We start from the raw sequence: 21346 nt of genomic DNA on the forward strand, positions 1-21346 counted from the left end.
AGACATAAGATGCAATGTGGCTCTCTAGGAACTCTGAGGAGTAAGCTTGCCTTTTTCCAGAAAAGCTCTGAGTGCAATTGTTTTACAATCAGTGGGAAAGAAGGGAAAATGCGTGGTTAAGAAGAAAATAATTACTTGAAGTGGGTAATGATTTGAATTATGTGTAATTTATAGATCATATGCATGGATATGCTAGTTTCTCCTTCATCCATTCTTCCCCTCTAGGCCAATCTGTTCTTGCCACTAGTCTTAATAAACGATAAAAGCAGAATTTCTAATGAATTGGAGATATCTTACATAATAATATTTAGTAATGATCCAGAAAAGAGAGCCAAAAATATTTACCTTTTGGGCTAAAGTCCACTTAATCACCAGTTCTTACTAGTCCTTCCTTACTATGGAATTAATATATGAAATTATTTCCTTATAGTTCCCAGTATGTTTACCAAATTCAACTTCTTTTATTGCAAGACATACCCCCCCTTTAGAAATTTCTCTTCTATAACATCTTACAACTTTTTACAAACACTTATTGACAAAATAGAAGCTTCTTTTGTCAATATATTTAATTTCAAGTTGAAGTGTTAGTGCTTAGAGACATTCAACCTATGTCACAGGTCTTTGGTTTTGCACAACATGACTGATCAACTGACCAGCACAAGACTGACCATTCACCAAATTTTAAACTGAAGAATGGCATTTCCTACACTTTTGACCAGAAACTCTCTTTAAGTGTACATGGAGGGGTAAAATGGAAGATCAGGCTCCCAAGACCACCGCCCCAACACAGGCATTCCCTGCCACTTGTCACGTAGGACAGATTCTCAAGGAGAAGTAAGAGTGGCTATCAATGAGATTCTTCTCCCTTCAAGGTTCAGGAAACTCATATCTCTTGAAACACAGGCAGAGAAATGAGAGGAGTCATCATTATATGGTCCATTTATAATTTTTTTTCTCATTGCCCTGAGTACTTGGATCCTATAGTTTTGGTTTTGGTTTTCTGGATATTCTTTCATCCATAAAGATAATAAAAATGAAATTTTATTGAATAGCTTCAGCTATAAGAAGTAAAATGCCCAACAACTTTTACTCTGTGAAAAATACTTTGGTTAGAGGTCATACCTTGAACAATTTTTTTAGCTTAGAATATTTTTGCTAAAAAAAAAATTTAAAAAGAAGAATTTTTTTGCTACGGGAAATGACAAACAGAATCCAGATAATATAAGTTAGAGTCCAACATTTCCAACAATGAGTATTCTAAGAAGAGTCAATTAACAGTAGCTCAGACTCATGCCTGTAGTCATCATATCTGTCTGAATAGTTATCAGATGATTGAGATTGAATTAATTCATACATAATTTATCCTTCAGTGGTGATCTTAGATTAATTGTATCACATCTTGTCAAATCTGACTTTCTTTTCTCTAAAAACAACACATGTCACTCTCATGACAAAGTAATCTTATGGACAGAAGAATGCTAGTTCTTTAGGTCATTATGTTTCTAAAAATACATGTTTTCTATAGAGAAAATGATAAAATCAGTGCCCCTAAGTGACTTGAACTTTTTTTTTTTTGCACATATGGTACAAACAATGCTACAAATAACAGCTATATATACTGTGGTTCCTTTCCCCTTCTTTTCTGTCTCCCTCTCTGTTTTCCCCAAAACATATTCAGTAACAGGCTTCCGGAAAACTTATTTTTAATATTCTCTCCAGGGCCATTGTGAGGAACTTCATTGAAATAATAGTATTTCCCATTTCTTGTGGCTCTGGAGCACAGTAGATGAGATTCTGGACTGTAAGCTAGACTGGAACAAAACTCAAAAAAAATAATGATGGTGTTGGTAATGCTCGGCTCTACAGAGGTTGTTGATGGAATTAATGGTTAAAAAAAAACCCTAATTGATGAAAATAGAAAAGTAACTAAAACATACGAGGAAGTGTAAACACTCATGTATTTATTTTGACATAATGGTTTCTATCTTTTGAAATAATTAAAAATAATCAAAACAAGCAAATAATCCCATCATCCTCTTCTACTCATCATCCTTATAGAGACTCAAGCAGAAAATGCACTAGTCTTAACAAGTGATACAATTACCATTCTTTGTTCTTGTGTGTGTATCTAGGAGTTTCTTCTACTTATGAATACAAGGAAATAATAATTCTCTGTGCCAGAAAGGCACCATTCTAGGAATTTTCTAAACATTATCTTAGCTAATCCTCATAAAACTCAGGGAGATTGAGTTTGTCACACCCATTTTACAGAGGAGGCAATGAATGCTGAGAACAGTTAACCACCCTATATCATAGAACTACTAACCCCAAATCCATCTGGTTCCAAATTTGGGGTATTCTTTAAAATCCTCATACAACTAATTTTATGTTTGTTTCACATTTACAAATCAGTAGAGATTGCAAAAACTCCATAATTAATTTTCTAGGTGACTCACTGGAACTTCTACCAGTAGGCTCCCCATCACTGAGTGTATTCAAACACTGAGTGTTCATCTGATGAAGATTTCAGCTTTGGGAATGGTTAACCAGGCCATAAGAATTTTAAGGTCCTTTTCAACCCTGAAATTCTATGATTAACAACAATGCTATGCGCATACAACCGATACAGCGGGAATTCTCCGTGATGACCCTTTTTCCTATACTGTGATCCCTGGACACAAGACTAGGGACAGTTTTCTCATGAAGACCTTATATGGGTACACATTACTCAATTTGAGTCAGATCAGAGAAATAGAAGCTCTGATTTTGAGCTGAAAAAGAAGGTAGTCAATCACAGATACATGACACTGGCTTACACAGATGTTCTGCTTTCCTCTGACTCACCCTTTGAGCTTCAGAAAGAGATAAATTTTATTTTTGATATAGTAATTGGGATACAGTCACACCATAGCTCCTATCTTCATATTATGCCTTTTCTGCCTTGTTTTATGCCCCTGATTTTGACCTACGTTTTGAACTGTCCAAAGGGAATCTCTAAAGCAAAAGAGAAGGGGCTGGAAACAAGATCAATTTTGAAGGAAAGTTTCCAGTTTAAATTTCTAAGGCAAAATAATATTCTTATAAAAGCACTGGACAAAGAGACCCTCAGTATTTTTGCAAAATTAAAAAAAAATGTTTTGCTGGCTGGGGATAGTACTCTGGTTCCCTAGATAGAATTGGGCATGGTAAAAAAAGGAAGGATTCTCATCAACTTTCTGTCTTCCTGACAAAGCTTTGGTTGGTGTTTTGGAACTTGTACAGCCCATGGGAGTAATTCTCACAGTAGATTGTTTGGCTATTAACTTCTTATTTTTTTTATTTCACGATCTTTATTATCTTTGAGTTGTCTGAGAGCAGTGGAGCTTGTTTCCGGACTCTAATCTTTGACAGTGAGTGAGAAAGATGATATTTTTTCAAGTTAAAGAAAACTCAGTAAGAAAGTGGGTAAACAGAACACACGCTATTATATCAGCATCTGTGGCTTAGGAAAAAAAATGTTATTCTAGAGAATATAGGCGATATGAGTGAGCTATACGAACGAGTACTCATTAGGAGCCAAAATCACAAAGATCCTTTGAAACGAGATACTCTTTATTAATCCTTCAGAAGTAATTTGTGAAAAATCAGTCAATGCCTGGAGTACTCAGATTTCAATACATTAATAGCTCACACCGTAGATTCTGGGGGCGGGGGGAACAGGTTACCAGCTATAATATGAAGAAGTACCCCGGGAAAATGGAAGGTCACATTGGTTGGTATAATCTAATCAATTAACCGACTAATCTCACCTTTCCCATTTACTCAGTGCTCTACTGGATAGCAGAGCAAGTTTAGAGATGAACACTACTGCTTTACATGGCTCCATTTAGCCAGTAGCAAAGGCAACTGTCTCTAATAAGAGACAGTTGAGACATCACAGGTTTCAGAATCAACTCAGGTATGAAAGTTGAAAGAGCAAGATGAATGGAACAAGTCCACTATTGGCAGAGGGGGAAATCAGCTGATTTAAGAAACCCAGTCACACGTAATCGATCGAACCCGATTTCCATGTCCTCTATTGGTTGAATCTAGTGTTGAGTCTTAATACTTCATTACTTGCAAACAAACATCTGTGTCCCAAATGTCTATCTCTGAGGGAAAAATCTATGATGCTTTCCAAATTAAAAGTGCCTTGGTTCCTCTGTGGACAAGGAAGTGTGGAGTGTCGAGAAGGCCTCAGATGAATGGGGTCCAATCTTGACCGTCCCTTACTGCCATGTGACCTTGAGCAAAAACACTTGACTTAACTTAACACTTAACTTCCCTGAACCCTGGTTTTTAAAGAAGAAGAATCTCTCCCTTGCAGTATTGCTCAGAGAACTAAAGGAAATACTGTTTGGAGGCAATATGGCACTCAATAGATAGTAGCTTCTACGGTATGGATTAGATTGTGATCTGAAAGCTATCCTTCAGCTCCCGGTTTCCACCAAATGGGCAAAACTGAGCAAGTACTACATGGTTTCTCTAAGTGTATGTGATGAAAACAAACAAAAAGGGCTCCCACAGTCAAATAAGTTTGGGAGATGTCGCATGCTGTACCACTTGACCCTTGTAAGTCAGAATTCATTTTTAATAGAATTGAATTTGCTGAGAAATCCCAAAGTTGACGAAACTGCTTAGCTTTATGGACGCAAGGGTCTTCTAAACTACTTTGATCTTAAAAATGTGTCTTCCCAGAAGATACGTTAACATCCCCCGAACTTTCTTGTATTCCACTTCGAGAGATGCCAAATTTGTAACTTCTTGAAATGCCAGGGTATAAATACATTTTCGAAATTAGGATCCACTGAAAGATCTGGATGTGATACCTGGATACCAGAATGAAGGCCAATTTGATTTAAAACAGCAGCAAAACAGGGTGTGCCTGGCTCGCTCGGTTGACAGAGCATGTGACTCCTGATCTGGGTCTCAGGTTCCTGAGTTTGAGCCCCACGTGAGGCGCGGAGATTACTTAAGGAAATAATAAAATATAAAAACCAGCAGCAAGACAAGGTAGGGTAAGTGGGGAATATGGGTGCGAGACCATTGACAAGGGACAAGTTTACTGTTTATTTGCCCTGAAAGAGGGAGACACAGCAAATCGGCATATAGTCCCATTGTAGTCCCAGTTGTACTCCTGGCAAAGCCACGATTAAGTATGATGGGACATTTGTAGAAAGACAATGAGGCTATTGCAAATCTGTCTCACAATATTTGCATCCATATATTTCAGGAAGAACACCAACTTTGTGTTTCCCCCATTGCCATAAATAGTGCTGGCGTTTTCTTAACACTTTTATTAATTTATATATTTACCTCCCTTTTTTTAAGCTAGCAATTTAGTTTACTATTGTTCTCTATGGATATCACGTGTCATTCTAGGAGCTAGAGAAGACACTGCAGGACTAAAGGATTGGGTTTTTAAATTTGAAAGCAAAAGAAGCAGAAGGCACGGAAGCTGTTACTTTATGCTATTTTCAGGAGTTGCCACTTTATCATTTTTAAGCAGCAAAATATTTTATTTGAAAGCATTAATTTTAATGACTTGGATATTAATCACCGGTACGTTTTCAGCACTATTATTAATTGTAGCTTATTGATGTCCTCGCTGTACTTGTTTTCAGACTTCTGTGTCTATACCCATATGAAAAAGAACATTTCACAGTTATTACAGTCAAATATAGTCAACTCTCAGAACAGTTTCTAGAGTTGAATAAAGGCAGGCATTTAAATCATCTGATATTTACTGTCCAAATCTGGCCTTTTCAGCTATCACAGTGCTTGGAATGTGCATTATATTTTCAGGTAAAAAATTTTTTGTTCATTCTATTGAATCTTGTTAACATTTATAGTAAAGGACAAACAATTCCTCTATCCTGATAAAATATATTGTAGCTTCCTGAATCCTTTGCATTTAGAATAAATGCCAACTTGTTTTGGTATCCATTACCACTTTCAAATTGCATTATACAATATAATGCAAATGTGAGTTCTTAATTAGCAGGATCTGTTTTGTTCAAATGTACAACAGTAGAGGGATTTTTCAACATACTGCAGCTGTTACCTATGGAGGAAACAAATTTCACCTTACTAAGAGGAGCTGCACAAGTTGCCTATGTTGTTATGGACGGATCCTTTAGTGTTTCCTTAAGTGACGCTATTTCGTAACGGATTTCACATGGAATAGAGCAAAATTTACCATTGCTGCCCACTCAATTTCTTCCTCTAGGTTTTTAAAAAAGAGGAGGACGTAATTTCTAAGGGCAGTGGGGAGTGGGGGTAGAGAAAGGATTCTTTATGAAAGATGCAATATTTACCAAGGTCATAAGAAAACATGCCTCTACACACATATCTATTTAAATATTCATTTACATATTGTACATGCATCTCTATATACATGCTGTGCCCAGCAAACATTTGCATGAATATAACCTGAAGGCAGCCCCATGCAATGACAAAAATGAAAAAAATCGAACTTATATATGAATAGATATCACAGATAACATAGAGGACAGGACAGCATCCACAAATAATGTGATAAATCCTTTGCTCATCAGATTTTTTTTTTGCCTAGATTTGAGGCCTTTAAACATCAACCAATTATGGTAAATGTTTAACTGTAGGAGTTCAGGCAGCCAGCCAAATTCTGGTTTCAAAGCTATCGCTAGTTTTAGTTTAAAGAGTTTTTCATTTTTAAGTAAAAGCATTTCTGGGTACTGGCTATACTCCAGTGTGGCTAGAGCGACTGGAATTTGAGTAAGTGGATTAGGCGAGAACATAGGTCCTGAAGAAACGGGCCCTGCAGTATCACCTGAAATGTGGCAAAGAATGGGCTCGGAAAAGACTTGCCATTTATAACTTAGCTCTATTTACCTAAAGCCAGTTTATCCCCACAGACACAAAGTAAAGAGAGTTGTTTTTCTTAGCCAAGCACCTACAAAAACAGTAAGGTGGGGTGGGGGGGGGCAGGGAGTAAACGACCGCTTTAGCCTTTCCTCCTTAGGAAAGCCAGCTATTTGCAACACGTACAGGATAGCCCAAGTCCCCCAACCCCACAGGTACATCCGCTTTCGTGCCAAGCTTGTTAACTAAATTCCCAGTCTGCAGGAGACTGCTTGGAACATTAGCCTCTCCCCCGGGATATTCCTAGTCGCTCGTGGAAGCCCTAGCGAATGGGTAGAAGAAAGGGGCCTAGACAATCCACACGCTGGATTTGCAGCCTCTGGATATTTGAGATTCAATTGCTAAAGCCTCTTCGGTATAGACACGACAGGGCGGGGGGGGGGGGGGGGGGGGCTACTGAAGTGACTTTTCGTAGTCCCCTCTGTTGCCTCCTTCCCTGCCTCCCCAAGGGATCCCAAGGGTCTCCTCCCGCACAACCCCAGAGCTCCAAACCTCGTCCCCCTTCCCTAAAGCCTCTCATTCACCACCACCCTCCCCAACCAAAGTCCCCTCCCGGTCACCACCAAAGCCCGGAGAAGTGGAACGCACACAATGCCTCCCTTATAGGGCTCGAGCTGGGAACTGGGCATGCTCAGTAGCCAAAGCTGATTTTTTTTTTTTCTTCTTTCGGTCGCAAGTGCGGCATCCCTCCGGGTCCCACACCTCTCTTTCCTCTATCCCTATCCCCTCTCCCCACCCCCAGCTCCCTAAGCGTCCTGCTCCCGCTTAACCCGTTCTACGCCGGAGGCACGCGGAGTTCCGAGGCGCGGAGAATTAACCCGTCTCCCCCTAAACCCACTAAATAAGTCTCACTCTGGGCTAAAGCTCCACACTTTTGCCTTAAAGCCCCCGGCCCCTTGCGCGCAGACAGGTAGGGGGAGCGAGGACGCTGCTGGATCCCGGGAAACCGGTCCCAAGAAGCCTCCATCCAGGATCGCCCGCCGCCTGCCGAAGAAGTGTCCCCGGAGCCCTCTGATCTGCGGGGTGACAACTAGCCCAAGGTACCGTGCCCGAGCTACAAAGCCCAAGTGCGAGTGTAGCCTTTGGATGTCATTGTTGTTGACTCACCCCCCTGGATCCTGGAATTATTCAATCCCGCGTAGACTCGACGACCCCATCTACCTCCCTCGGCCCCCCACCCCCGCCTCCGACGTTCCTTTGGCTTCGCCGGGGTTCTTGGTTGCTCCTCAAAGGAACGCCCCGGGCGTGTGTGTGTGTGTGTGTGTGTGTGCGCCTCCGTTCCTGGGGACTGAGGGAGGAGAAAGGACTCGAGTGTGCGTGGATGCGGTGGGAGGATGGAGGTTGGCGCGCTCGCGCGTGGGGACTGGGGTCTCTGCGCTGGAGGAAAGGGGTCGCTCCTCCCCGGGGGGGGCTTTGAGGCATAAAGAGGGGGCGGATGCCGGGAGGAAAGTGCGCTTTCTCGGCGCGTGGGTAGAAGAGGGATCCAGTGGAGGCGTGTGGACGGGGGACGGGGGCCCCCCGGCATGTGCGGGGGTCGGGGGTTCTGAGTTTCGGGAGGGAGGCTGCGTGTGTGCGGGGCGGGGGGCGGGGGCGGGGACTCGGCGCGTGTATGTAAAGGTGCAGCCCGTGTGCGAGGGGCTGGGTGCGCGCGCGGTGTCTGGCCGGGTGCGCGCGCGCCGCTGCCCGCCGCTCGCCTGCGAGGGCTGCTCGGCGGGTTTGACCGGCGAGCCGGCGCGGAGCAGCGCGGTCGCGGATCGCGGGGACACGAGCGCGGAAACCGCAGAGCGGATCGCGGCGCGGCGGGCCCTGCGACAGCTGCTGGGCTCCGGAGGTGGGTGAATTTCCAGCGGGGCCGCGCGGGCCGCGCTGACACTCGCTGCCTCTTCCCCGATCGGCTCGGCAGCGCGAGCGTGTGTGTGTGTGTGTGTGTGCGCGTGTGTGCGTGTGTGCGCGCGCGCGTGCGCGCGGAGGGGGGCAGGTAGCTTATTATTTTTAGTTTGGGTCGTGTTGGTTTGGGGCCGGCGGAGTGGCCAGAGCGACCATAGTGGCTACCCCACCAGCAGCCGCTTGCCGACCCGGCGCGCTCGCAAGTCCCCGAGGACCCAAAGATCCGGTGTCCTTAATCCCGTGCCTCCCCCGGTGGCGGCCGGGGCGCCGGGGCAAGTGTCCGGGTCTAGGGCGGCTCGGGCTGTCGGGGCCGCTGCGCTGGCTTTGTCTTCTGCGCCCCCCTCGCAAGCACCCCGGGCGGACGTGGATCCGTGGCTCAGGGCAGTGGCCCCCGAGCTGGTCGGAGACCCCAGGCAGCCGGCGACGCGGGATCGGGAGAAGCCGGTGGCTAACTCCAAAAGCCCTGCGAAGCCGGGCAAGTGCTGGCAGCGCGACTTTGCAAGATGCCCCAATGTTGAGCGGATTCCGGGCTTGGTGAGAGCAGCCCTCCTGTGGCTGGCGGTGGGGGGGGGTCGGCAGGGTGGGGGGCAGGGGGCGCCGGGACCGCCGCTCTCGGCCACGGAGTCCCCGGCTCACTCCGCCAGTGACAGGCGGGCCAGTGACGCCCCGGGGACCCCGGCCGCGTGGCCCGAGCCGGCCGTCCCTCACCCCTCCAGCACCGCACGCCCGGGTCTGGGGAGGCCGCTGGAAACTCCAGTAGCTGCCCCGGGTGGGACGGGAGCGCGCGGAGAAATGCGTGCGCAGCGCGGCTGAAGGCCCCCGCGACATCCCGAGCGGTCCCCGCCTCCGCTGCGCGCCCCACGAGGCCGCCGCTGGGGCCCGGGACCCGGGAGGGGGCCGCGCGCCGGCCCCGGGCACCGGGATGCGGCAAAACGTTGCGGTACGCGCCACCGCCGGCAGCCCCTCCAGCCGCGGCGCCGCCGGCCCGAGGGAGCGCACCGGGGGCGACGAGGCCCGCGGCTCCCGGCCGAGCCCCCGCCCCCGCCCCCGCCCGGCGGCGTCGGTCCCCGCAGGCCCGCTCCTTCCGCACGGGCGCGGGCGCTCGGGGCGGCCGGGGGACCGGGCCCCTGCAGGGCGCAGGCACCGAGGCGCGGAGACGGGCCGCTCTCGCCGCGGGGTACCCAACTCCTACTTTGCCGGGGTTGGTTGGGTTTTTTTGGGGTTTTTTTTTTTTTTTTTTTTTTTTGCTTATTGACCTTTTTCCAATCCTCCCCCCCCCCCCCCGATTTGAAAATGTGCCTGCTTTAGCGGCAGCCTGTGAATGGGAGGTTTCTTTCGCTTCCATTCCGCGCCCCCTTCCCCTCTTTCGAGCTCCCTCCTGGCTCCCTTCCCTGGGCTCGGCACCCTCCGCGGTCGCCTGCCCTTTCGGTCCCCCGTCCTCGGCGATCCGCCCGCCCTATCCCCTGCCCCACACTCCGGCTGCCTGCGGCTTTCTCCGTTGCACGGGAGATGCATTTGGGAACTTCCTAGCTCGTCCTTGTGGCTTTTTTCCCCCCGTGCTATTTAAAGTAGAAATTCCGAGGAGGAGGGCAGCTCCTTATGCAATTTCAGATCTGCTGATGCTCCTCGTTCTTGTTTTTGTACGGAATTCGGGTTCTTTGGGTTTTTTTTTTTTTTTTTTTTTTGGCTTGTTTGGTTTCTAGTTCGGTTGATTTTTGGTTGGGGGGTCGTACCACGAAATGACTCAACTGAACCAGAATAGCTGCTGAAAACCACATCTATAGGAAGGCAAAACGATCATGTGAAATCTTGATTTTACAATGAAAGTTGGCTTGGATGATGTCATACTTGAGAATTTATGACTTCTTTTTTGCACTGCCAATCAAACTATCACGGTGAATAGGGGAAATGCGTGTCTGCATGGCAGGCAAGGAGCATCTCGGCAGTGCCAGGCTGTATTCTGAACCAAACTACTTAAAATGCAAATCTTTCTGGGTCGTGGCAAATGGATTGTCTACCTTGAGACATGTTTGCTTTTACCACTAGCTGATTCCTCGTGGGCAAAATAAACAAAGGAGTTTCTGTGCGACACTTCTTTGTATCATTCCCTCATCGTGTGTTCCTGGGTAATTTATTTATTTCATTAATATTTGGTGGTAACCATATTGAAATTGCAGCCAGCTTCCCATTCAAGATGGAAAAAAGGCTCACATGCCTAAAATTGCATCAGTAAAACGCACAGTGCTTGTGTTTCCTTTTAGGCTTTTCCGTGAAACACTGCATATGTTTGTATGTGCATGCGGTATTTAAGGAAGTGGCTACAACGGGTTAATTTGCAAAGCATTAAACTCCACTAAGTGATTCGTGATTTGTTTAGAGACCGAGACTTGGGGTGGTGATATTGGGAGGGGACGTTGGGGAAGTGATGATTTTAGGACAGACGTTTGCTGCACTAAATGCATCTGGTGCTGCAGCTAAAGCCCCTCCAGGACTGTAGCGTGTGAACTCCTGTTCCTCAGCAGTGCTAGTCTGTGGTCCGAGTGAAGGAGAGGAGCATCCCAGCCAAGTGTCTGTCGGACCTGGGTTCAAAATGGCATGGAAAGGAATACAAATGGGCCAGGAAGGCAGGGGAGCCAGTTCTTGGGTGGGGGGGGGGGTTGTCAGGAAAGCCGTCTGGACGTCAGCTAGGCAATGCAGGAGCAAGCAGGTTTCTCTCCTGCTTTCAGGGACCCAAAAGGCTCCCCCACCCCCATTTGGGAGATGACTGTCAGGAAACTAGATACCGTTTATTTACTTGAAATTAAAATGTGGCCATTTCCTATTCAGTCGTTTTTCTAGAACCTCACTGGGTCATCTGTGTTTGTGCAAGGCAGCCATGTACAGGAGTGAACTGAGTCACGGCAGCGTGCTTACCTACAGGCTGAAGCTCGGGCACATCTCTTCCCAGGGCGCCCTCCGCCTTGATCTTTGGACTGTCCCTTCTAGAGCAACCAAATCCTCCCATCGCCATCCTCCTTTGAACCCAGGGCTCTAATATCTCCTTGGTTCGGCCTCTTGTCAAGCTGAGGCCCAGAGAGTAGACTTCTACAGACTGGAGCGCCTTGGGTGGTGCAAACTACAGAGACAGAGTTGATGGCCTGGGTCAGTCGTTAGAGTCGCAGGAGGTCTGTGTGCAAGGGTGGAGTCTGATGGTCCGTGTAGAGAAGGTATTTTCAGATTGTTGAGGTTTAAGCACAGTCAAGCCTTTTTCTCCGGTCATTTGTTGTGTGTTCTTGCCCAGGGAAAATGTGCATAGACTCCAGGTACGGAAATAAAACTTAGGGCATATCTGGTGATTGCTTTTCAACTGAGTGAGAATACTTGCAGCATAATACAAAGCTAATCAGTACAGCCACGTGTTCACTGTGGTAGGATGTAAACGCACATCATCTTGCAAGTAATGACCATTGAAAAAATGTTTTCTTTTTATTTTGTAGATTATTTCTCTTTATTCAGAAGCATAAAGTTGTTTGCTGATTGCAAGAAGATGTTTCTTTGGCTCTTTCTGATTTTGTCAGCCCTGATTTCTTCGACAAACGCAGATTCTGACGTATCGGTGGAAATTTGCAATGTGTGCTCCTGCGTGTCAGTCGAGAATGTGCTCTATGTCAACTGTGAGAAGGTTTCAGTCTACAGGCCAAATCAGCTGAAACCACCTTGGTCTAATTTTTACCACCTCAATTTCCAAAACAATTTTTTAAATATCCTCTATCCGAATACATTCTTGAATTTTTCACACGCAGTATCCCTGCAGCTGGGAAATAATAAACTGCAGAACATTGAGGGAGGAGCCTTTCTTGGGCTCAGTGCATTAAAGCAGTTGCACTTGAACAACAATGAATTAAAGATTCTCCGAGCTGACACTTTCCTTGGCATAGAGAACTTGGAGTATCTCCAGGCTGACTACAATTTAATCAAGTATATTGAACGAGGAGCCTTCAATAAGCTCCACAAACTGAAAGTTCTCATTCTTAACGACAATCTGATTTCATTCCTTCCTGATAATATTTTCCGATTCGCATCTTTGACCCATCTGGATATACGAGGGAACAGAATCCAGAAGCTCCCCTATATCGGAGTTCTGGAACACATAGGCCGTGTAGTTGAATTGCAACTGGAAGATAACCCTTGGAACTGTAGCTGTGATTTGTTGCCTTTGAAAGCTTGGCTGGAGAATATGCCATATAACATTTACATAGGGGAGGCTATCTGTGAAACTCCCAGCGACTTATACGGGAGGCTTCTGAAAGAAACCAACAAGCAAGAATTATGCCCCATGGGTACGGGCAGTGACTTCGATGTTCGAGTCCTGCCTCCGTCTCAGCTGGAGAACGGCTACACCACTCCCAATGGTCACACCACCCAAACATCCTTACACAGATTAGTGACCAAACCACCGAAAACAACCAATCCTTCCAAGATCTCTGGAATCGTGGCAGGCAAGTCCCTTTCCAACCGCAACCTCAGTCAGATTGTCTCTTACCAGACAAGGGTGCCACCTCTGACACCTTGCCCGGCACCTTGCTTTTGCAAAACACATCCTTCGGATTTGGGACTGAGCGTCAACTGCCAAGAGAAAAATATACAGTCCATGTCTGAACTGGTCCCGAAACCTCTAAATGCCAAGAAGTTGCACGTCAATGGCAATAGCATCAAAGACGTGGACGTCTCAGACTTCGCTGAGTTTGAGGGACTGGATTTGCTCCATTTAGGCAGCAATCAGATTACAGCGATCAAGGGAGATGTATTCCACAATCTCACTAATTTACGCAGGCTGTATCTCAATGGCAATCAGATCGAAAGACTCTATCCTGAAATCTTCTCAGGCCTTCATAACCTGCAGTATCTGTATTTGGAATACAATTTGATTAAGGAGATCTTAGCCGGCACCTTCGACTCGATGCCGAATTTGCAGCTACTGTATTTAAACAACAATCTCCTAAAAAGCCTGCCCGTGTACATTTTTGCGGGAGCCCCCCTTGCTAGGCTGAACCTGAGAAACAACAAGTTCATGTACTTACCCGTCAGCGGGGTCCTCGATCAGCTGCAGTCGCTTACACAGATTGACTTGGAGGGCAACCCGTGGGACTGCACCTGTGACTTGGTGGCGTTAAAGCTGTGGCTGGAGAAGTTGAATGACGGGATTGTCGTGAAAGAACTGAGATGTGAGACACCTGTTCAGTTTGCCAACATCGAACTGAAGTCCCTCAAAAATGAGATCTTATGTCCCAAACTCTTGAACAAGCCATCTGCGCCATTCACGAGCCCTGCACCTGCCATCACATTCACCACCCCGCTGGGTCCCATTCGAAGTCCTCCCGGTGGCCCGGTGCCTCTGTCTATTTTAATCCTAAGTATCCTAGTGGTCCTCATTTTGACTGTGTTCGTTGCTTTTTGTCTTCTTGTTTTTGTGCTGCGGCGGAACAAGAAGCCCACGGTGAAGCACGAGGGCCTGGGGAATCCCGAGTGTGGCTCCATGCAGCTGCAGCTGAGGAAGCATGACCACAAGACCAATAAAAAAGACGGACTGAGCACGGAAGCCTTCATCCCCCAAACCATAGAACAGATGAGCAAGAGCCACACCTGTGGCCTGAAAGAGTCAGAGACCGGGTTCATGTTTTCAGATCCTCCGGGACAGAAAGTCATTATGAGAAACGTTGCCGACAAGGAGAAAGATTTATTGCACGTGGATAGTAGGAAGAGACTGAGCACAATTGATGAGCTGGATGAGTTATTCCCGAGCAGGGATTCCAATGTGTTCATTCAGAATTTTCTGGAAAACAAAAAGGAGTACAACAGCATCGGCGTCAGTGGCTTTGAGATCCGCTACCCAGAGAAACAACAAGACAAAAAAACCAAGAAGTCCCTGATAGGCGGCAACCACAGTAAAATCGTCGTGGAGCAGAGGAAGAGCAGCGAGTATTTTGAACTGAAGGCGAAACTCCAGAGTTCCCCTGACTACCTACAGGTCCTTGAGGAGCAGACAGCTTTGAACAAGATCTAGGTCATGCAATCTCGCTTCATACAGAGGACATTTATTTAATGATGAAAGTGCCTTTTGTTGACTTCTAACTTCCAAATACTATATTATCAATAGGCATAGAGGCAGGTGTTTCCGAGGCTGTCTCATTAACTGTAGCTGCAGAGATGTGTCCAGTAGAAGAGAATTTCCTTAATAGATTTTACTACAGAAAACCTATACTGTGGAGTCCTGTGGGGATACTGCAAACTCTATTGCCAAAGGGATGCTTTATATACAGAATACACTGAATTTAACCTCAAGAGGCAAATCTGTTTTGTACCCCAATGCAAAACCTTCGTCTCTTTGTGCTTTGTAAAGCAAACTCAAGAAAAACTGGTACCGATGTTTGTACCTCAGCTGGGTCCTTCATCTTGCACGTAGATTAAGCTGGTGGAACTGGAATAAATCCTTTTGATTTGTGGCATTGTAACAACTCTGTGTAAAGATTATCTGAAAAGTCTAAAAAAAAAAAAAGCATGCAAAGAGAGAACATTCGATAGTATTTGTAAATCGGTAAACTTTATGGCCTGCATCTTGAAACCGCTGGATTTATAATGTTAAATTGTGCAAATATTTGTTTAAAATATACCATGCATTACATAACTATAAAATAAATTTGAACACTTTAAGCATTACCTGTCTATACATAAAACCTAAAAGAAAAAAGTCAACGTGAGTTACATAGCGTTTGTGGTGATCTGAAGAAATACATGATGTTTATCAGAATTAAACAAGGCTCAAACTAAACATTAGAGTTTGTTCTCAGTTACGTGAAATACCCACAATCCTTAAAGGTTGTCCAAAATTAGCAAAGTGCTTACCGTGTGAGCGCACCCAAAGCTATTTTTGTAACATAATTCATATTTATGAAGTACTTTGTATACTAAATAGGAAAATATGTACTCCTTAAGATGTATTTAATATGCCTGACTTGTTTTCCTGATCACAGGGAATTTATCAATGAGTATAAATCTAGGCAGAAAAAAAATATACCAAACCGAAACTGAAGCTTCCGTGTACAGAAATATTCTGGACATTGTGATCAGGTATGATTCAAAAACAAAACAAAACAAAAAAACCACAAAAACACAAAAATACAAAAAAAAAAACAACAGTTCTGTGCTATTCTTGAGAAGTTAGCATATTATCTTCAGATTTGTTACCAACTGTGCATTTTAAAATAGGTTCCTTAGTTTTAAAGTATCGTGTCTGGGGCAGTTGTTATTTGCCATCAGTTGTCTTGCTTTTCAGGATTCTATGAGCTTAATTCCAATAGTTTTCACTACAAATATTTAAAAAAGAAATTAATGGGTAAGGTTAATAGTTATATCTCGTACGCATCAGTATCCTGTTCTGTCGTCATTCCAGCTACTATCAGATAATCCAGTAGAGCAGTGAACATCATGGTAATCTCTCGGCTCTCAAAGCCACACTGTAAAATGCTTTCATTGGTCTCAGATGAGTTCACAGTCTGCAACTACAAATGATATGCCACTGTGTTTGCTTGTGCTGTTAACTTCTAAGTCAAAATTGGTCAGAGGAAGGACTTGATAATGGGAGACATTCGAAGATTTGTAGGAGCTCCCAATTAGCAAAGTGACATCCTGAAACACATTACCTTCTTGGCCTGCCTGCATATGTATATTTCTTTGTGCTCCATCTCTTATAATTACTGTATTAATCAGATGACCAAGAAGGTAAACATAGACATTCTTCATGAACTTCAAGTGGCAGATGTTTTGGCGCAGCTTCCAAAATGACATTATGGTTGACGTTGTAACAGTAGTCCCTTTATTACGTACTAATTTCAGGGCTTTATATGTTTGTTCCAGGATTAAAAAAAAAAAAAAAAACTTGGCATTCTTAGAGGGTGTGTGTGTGTATGTGTGTGTGTGCCCGTGTGTGTGTATTTGAGTATATATGCATACATATAGATAATTTGGAGATTTTTTTTTTAAATAGCGGAAAAAAAATTGTCTCCATATGTATGTGCTGGTGCTCTTAAAACTTTAATGTGTAATTTTAATTTTCATGACAATGTCTGTGAAAACTTTATATGAATATTAAAAAAAAATACAAACAAATACTTGCTTTCTGATCTTGAAAGAAAAGACATGAAGATGTGTGCCCAACAGTGTGTTTTCATCTACAATTTCATAAGGACTTTTAATATGCCATTACCATGCTTGCATGCATCCATGGATTAAAGGGCTCCTAATGCATACTGACAGGATAAAGACGCAAAGGCTTCAAAGAGAGTGTTTTAGTTTATCCTGTCAATAAAGTATGGATTGAGGAATCTTAAGTAGAAGCTTATGGGAGGAACCGGAAAGCTCTATCCATGATCTGGGGATAATAGGTCATTGGGATGACGCCTTTTATTCAGTGTGGTGATGCTTTGAAGATGTTTCATGGTTTCTGCAGTTGTCAATGGCAAGAGTACCTGCCATCATCTCAAAGCTTGCTGTAGCATATTGGCTATCTCATAACTCTTCTGCCGAAAGGTATAAAATGTTCAACTTTTTTAAAAAAGTAATTTAAATGTGTGTGGTTATTTGGAGGTTTTAATTGTAAGTGAATGACAGTAACAAATCCTTGGTTAAGGCTGATCTATTTTCCTTAACCGAAGTCATTGTGCCTACATTATACAGTGTATACTGTTTTGCACCTGTCTCTCATTAGTTCTACTTGTACATTTTATGATAATGTAGTTAGGCATAAGTTTTGAGTTGAGTACAAGAGCAGTTAAGACACTGTATCTACATTTTGTTGGCTTCAACTATAACCTTGATGTTAGTTTAACCCCTTGAGGGATGATCTATAGGTCAGTACAGCGTCTTTAGTAGAATTTGATTCAAATCTAGAAAAGCCAAGAAGTGCTCACTTCTAATGTGGTCTGACACATCATGGGCTTCTTGGCATTGTATCATGTGCTTGGACTCTGTTAGAAGGGTTGGAAAGAAGATTAGATCATATGAAATTAGTAGAGGGGTTGAGATAATATATTATGTCCGTGTACTATAAATCAAGTTTTAAATTATTTTTTTATGAAATCAATAAAGATGATTCAATTCTTTAAAAGTAAATCTTTGTGTAATTTTATGAGAAAGCAGCTATTAAAATACAGTGATTCAAGTCTGTAAGGCAATTTATATTCTATATTTAGTTTTCCATTCTGAAAAATAAACTGAATAAATATATTAATTAGAAAATCATTTAAGACCAGCTTTCTTTTGTTGCTTTTTTTAAAGCATTTTGTTTCTTTAAGCCATAAGGATGCATATACACAGGGCATGGCCTCATGAGTAACGTCAGCAGGTATTGCAGAAATAACAGAACACATCTAGAAATGTATGGCAGTAATATTAATCTATAATATCGTTTGCATGATTTGTACATTGACATTGTATGAAATGAGCACAGTGAGTTTTGGTTTTTGTTTTTTTGTTTTGTTTTGTTTTGTTTTTTTTGTTTTTTTGTTATTGTCGCATCCAAAGAGCTGGGGAGAAAATATATTAAGAATGTATTTATAATCACTATTTTGAAATAAAGTAAAGAAAAATCATTGTATTGTTTTTACCCTGATTTGATTATTAGTATTTTAGGTTAGTTTATAAGATAAAAATCAAGTAATGCTATAAAAGCTAATGTAAATCACAGAAAGAAACTGTTTTAATGACTTTTGTTTGCTTTTAATAACATCAAGGTATTAGAGAGAATTTATTAAATGCCATTTTTATGAAAGTATTAATAAAATTGTTTGCTACAATGGTATTTCTGAAGCCACAGTTTGTTAAATATATTTATCTTTCCATTATCTTTCAGAAGAAATAAAGCAGTAACCAAATTGATCTTTTCACCTAGATTTGAGGGTAAGATTCAGAGCTTTAGAATACTATTTGTATTAAACTTAATTGCTAAATCTATATTACGAGATGCTTTTTTTTTTCAGACATCTTTGCAATCTGTGTCCCTTTCCACTGGCAGCCCAGTCCCACTAATCAGTTGGAATCTGACATAACTGCATATAAGCTTATATTAATATTCAATCTTACCTATCTATTTAAAAACTTTTGCACATTTCCTTATGGGAAGAGATGTAAAGAGAGAGGAAAACAGAGGAGATAAATGAAGAGTGTTGTGGTCTTCAGGCTATACCTAGCTATGCTGAAGAAGTGACCAGTATAGATCGCACATACAAGTGCTTTTGGACTAAGTGTTTTACGTAACACAGGATACACATCCCGTGATTGTATGACTTGTTTTAGTTCTTTGTGAGTCCTGAGCATAGGACTTTGGGTCCCAGCCACTCAGTTATGTAGACAAGCGGTATCAAATGAAAGTTTGGCTTCATTTCCAGTGCTCATTCAATTAGTCACTATGGTCAGATGGGCTGAACTAAAATATCCTGTTTGTGGCTTCACTCACCGGGAATAACTGGCAACAGATACTAAGTTCACCTGATAATTGTTAACCCTCAATTTCAGATTTGCTGGTTATCTGTCCTTTGTTAAATTAAAAGCAAACAGGAGGCTAAATGAATTTGAATAACTTATTTTGGACAAAATTGCCCTTAATCCAATTTCGATTGTTGTTTTGTCTCAGTTTCCACTGGTTGATAAGATTGCACTTTAGAAGGGGAAATCCGGGAAGGCAAACTGTGTTGTCTATCTTATATGATAGACTAGGACTTCTTACATTTTTTAAAGGTTTTGTTTAGCCTGTTGTTCCTATGTCTACAGAGGGAAAATGAAGTGGGGCTGTGAGACAACTGCTTAAATACTTCGAGCCAAATAATTGCTATTGAGAAGAAAAAGATTCAGATTTTTCATTAAATCCTAATAATTACCAGACTCATTGACTATAGTACCCAGAACCAGGAAAGGATCACTCAGCCCACCACCTTAATTTGCTTTTGTAGACACTGGCTAAACAGAAATCCTAGTGATGCCGTTAATACATCAGAAATGAGAAGTGACTTGTGTAACTTACAAAGCTCATGAATAAGGTCTTCAGAGAAATTATATGAGTATGTAATGAAAAAATACAAAATATCACTTTCAAATTAGCTATGGGAAGAAAATAGTCTTCTAAAGTTTCTGAACAACACATTTGTCTTAGTTGACGCCTCACAAATACTAGATCATGTCCTGTGTTGCTGGTAAACAACCTGAGGAAGCCATGTTGTGCAATGGATACTGCTCATGGAAGCCTTTGAAAATCATAATGAGCTCATTTCTCCTGACTACGAATTACAATGTATATTTTCATTATTGTTTCATGTAAACTGAACCATTGTGGTAAAACTCTGGAGTTGATATTCAGTAATTTTAATGCTGTTTTCACTAATAAAAGTCTTTTCTTATAGGTCATATTTGTAGCCATCTAGTGTGTTTTTTAGTGTGAAATCAGTAAAGCTCAACATCAAGAAGAAATGCAAATAATTTGTTTCTTGGCCAATGCGATTATTTTGTTAGCTTATACAATAGGGCAGGTCTAAAAGAAAAACCAAACCCAACAACAACAAAAAAATAGGCTAGGTCTACCTACCTGCCTCCCCTCCCCCCGCCACGCCACACACATACACATGCACACGCATACACATACACAGGAGTATATACAAATTATGAATTATGCACAAAGGGAATTACTTAGGTGATATAAACACATAAAATGTCTCTGCCTTGACTACCTACCTAGATTTTCCAAATCAAAGTGGATATTGGGGCCCAAATGATCAATGTTCACTTTTTTGTTCACTTTGAATGGAAACCTGACCACTGTATTCATAAAAACTGGAAATTTGGCCAAGTTTCCTCCCGGGACTTCCTTGGATTTCAGTAATGTCCACTGTCTTGATTTTTGGTTTTGATTTTCCTTGTTAACTTTATCATCGTTATCATCCTTCCATCTGTAAGCATATTTAAGATACGGTGCGGTATGGAACCTCCCAGGCAGCCAACCAAGGTACAAATCAATGCTGCTGCTGCCTTTCACAAATATCATTCAGAGAACCATGTAGAGACATCTAGATCCAAACTAAAGAACCCCAGGGTAAGGATTTGATTAGAAGGTATTAGAACATGGAGGTTAAAAGGAAGAAGAACAAGTAGGTTGCAAATTACCGACCAAAGAGCTCTGTACCTAAGTCAAGAGTTTTTCAGAGAAAAAACAAAAAAAGTTTATCAGATAGAATCTGATTACTGAACAAGAGTCGTGGCAACATATGTCAAATCACAGACTTCTTTCTCCTTATTCTCTCTCTCTGCTTTATTTCTTGCAAATATATATGAAATCCAGGATGTACCAACACAACACACGTAACACACATGTTTTCAAGGAACTCACAGGTCAATTAAAACAACTGGTTACCTTTTCAGCTTCCATGGAGTTGTTTCCCAGGATGACTGACATCTCGAACTGCCTGTCAGGGCCTCCTGGTAGAGCTCTGCTGTAAAAAACAATAAGCAGTATTTG

General features: G+C 42.9%; 1 protein-coding gene and 1 long non-coding RNA gene across 4 annotated transcripts in view; one reads left to right on the top strand and one right to left on the bottom strand.

Moving 5' to 3' along the window:
• LOC144309089 (uncharacterized) overlaps positions 1–8467 on the bottom strand; it is a 90337-nt gene extending 81870 nt beyond the window's left edge. Inside the window, exon 1 of the long non-coding RNA XR_013375212.1 lies at positions 8029–8467. This is a non-coding gene — a long non-coding RNA (uncharacterized LOC144309089). The remainder of the gene's footprint in view (positions 1–8028) is intronic.
• SLITRK4 (SLIT and NTRK like family member 4) lies at positions 7576–20241 on the top strand. Of its 3 annotated transcripts, none has more exons than XM_077890210.1 (2): positions 7576–7961; positions 12285–20241. In XM_077890210.1, the coding sequence occupies exon 2, from the start codon at positions 12335–12337 to the stop codon at positions 14849–14851; it is 2517 nt and encodes an 838-aa protein (XP_077746336.1). In that variant the 5' UTR covers positions 7576–7961; positions 12285–12334; the 3' UTR covers positions 14852–20241. The 3 variants fall into 3 exon arrangements, with proteins under 3 accessions (XP_077746336.1, XP_077746335.1, XP_077746338.1); XM_077890209.1 differs by lacking the exon at positions 7576–7961 and adding an exon at positions 8616–8752; XM_077890212.1 differs by lacking the exon at positions 7576–7961 and adding an exon at positions 8892–9342.
• The last annotated feature ends 1105 nt before the right edge of the window (positions 20242–21346 follow it).

The sequence above is a fragment of the Canis aureus genome, chromosome X (assembly GCF_053574225.1).
Source record: "Canis aureus isolate CA01 chromosome X, VMU_Caureus_v.1.0, whole genome shotgun sequence".
Classification (NCBI taxonomy): Eukaryota; Metazoa; Chordata; class Mammalia; order Carnivora; family Canidae; genus Canis; species Canis aureus.

Bases quoted from the DNA above. Each gene is read 5' to 3' on its own strand.
- SLITRK4 (XM_077890210.1), top strand. From the start codon at position 12,335: ATGTTTCTTTGGCTCTTTCTGATTTTGTCAGCCCTGATTTCTTCGACA.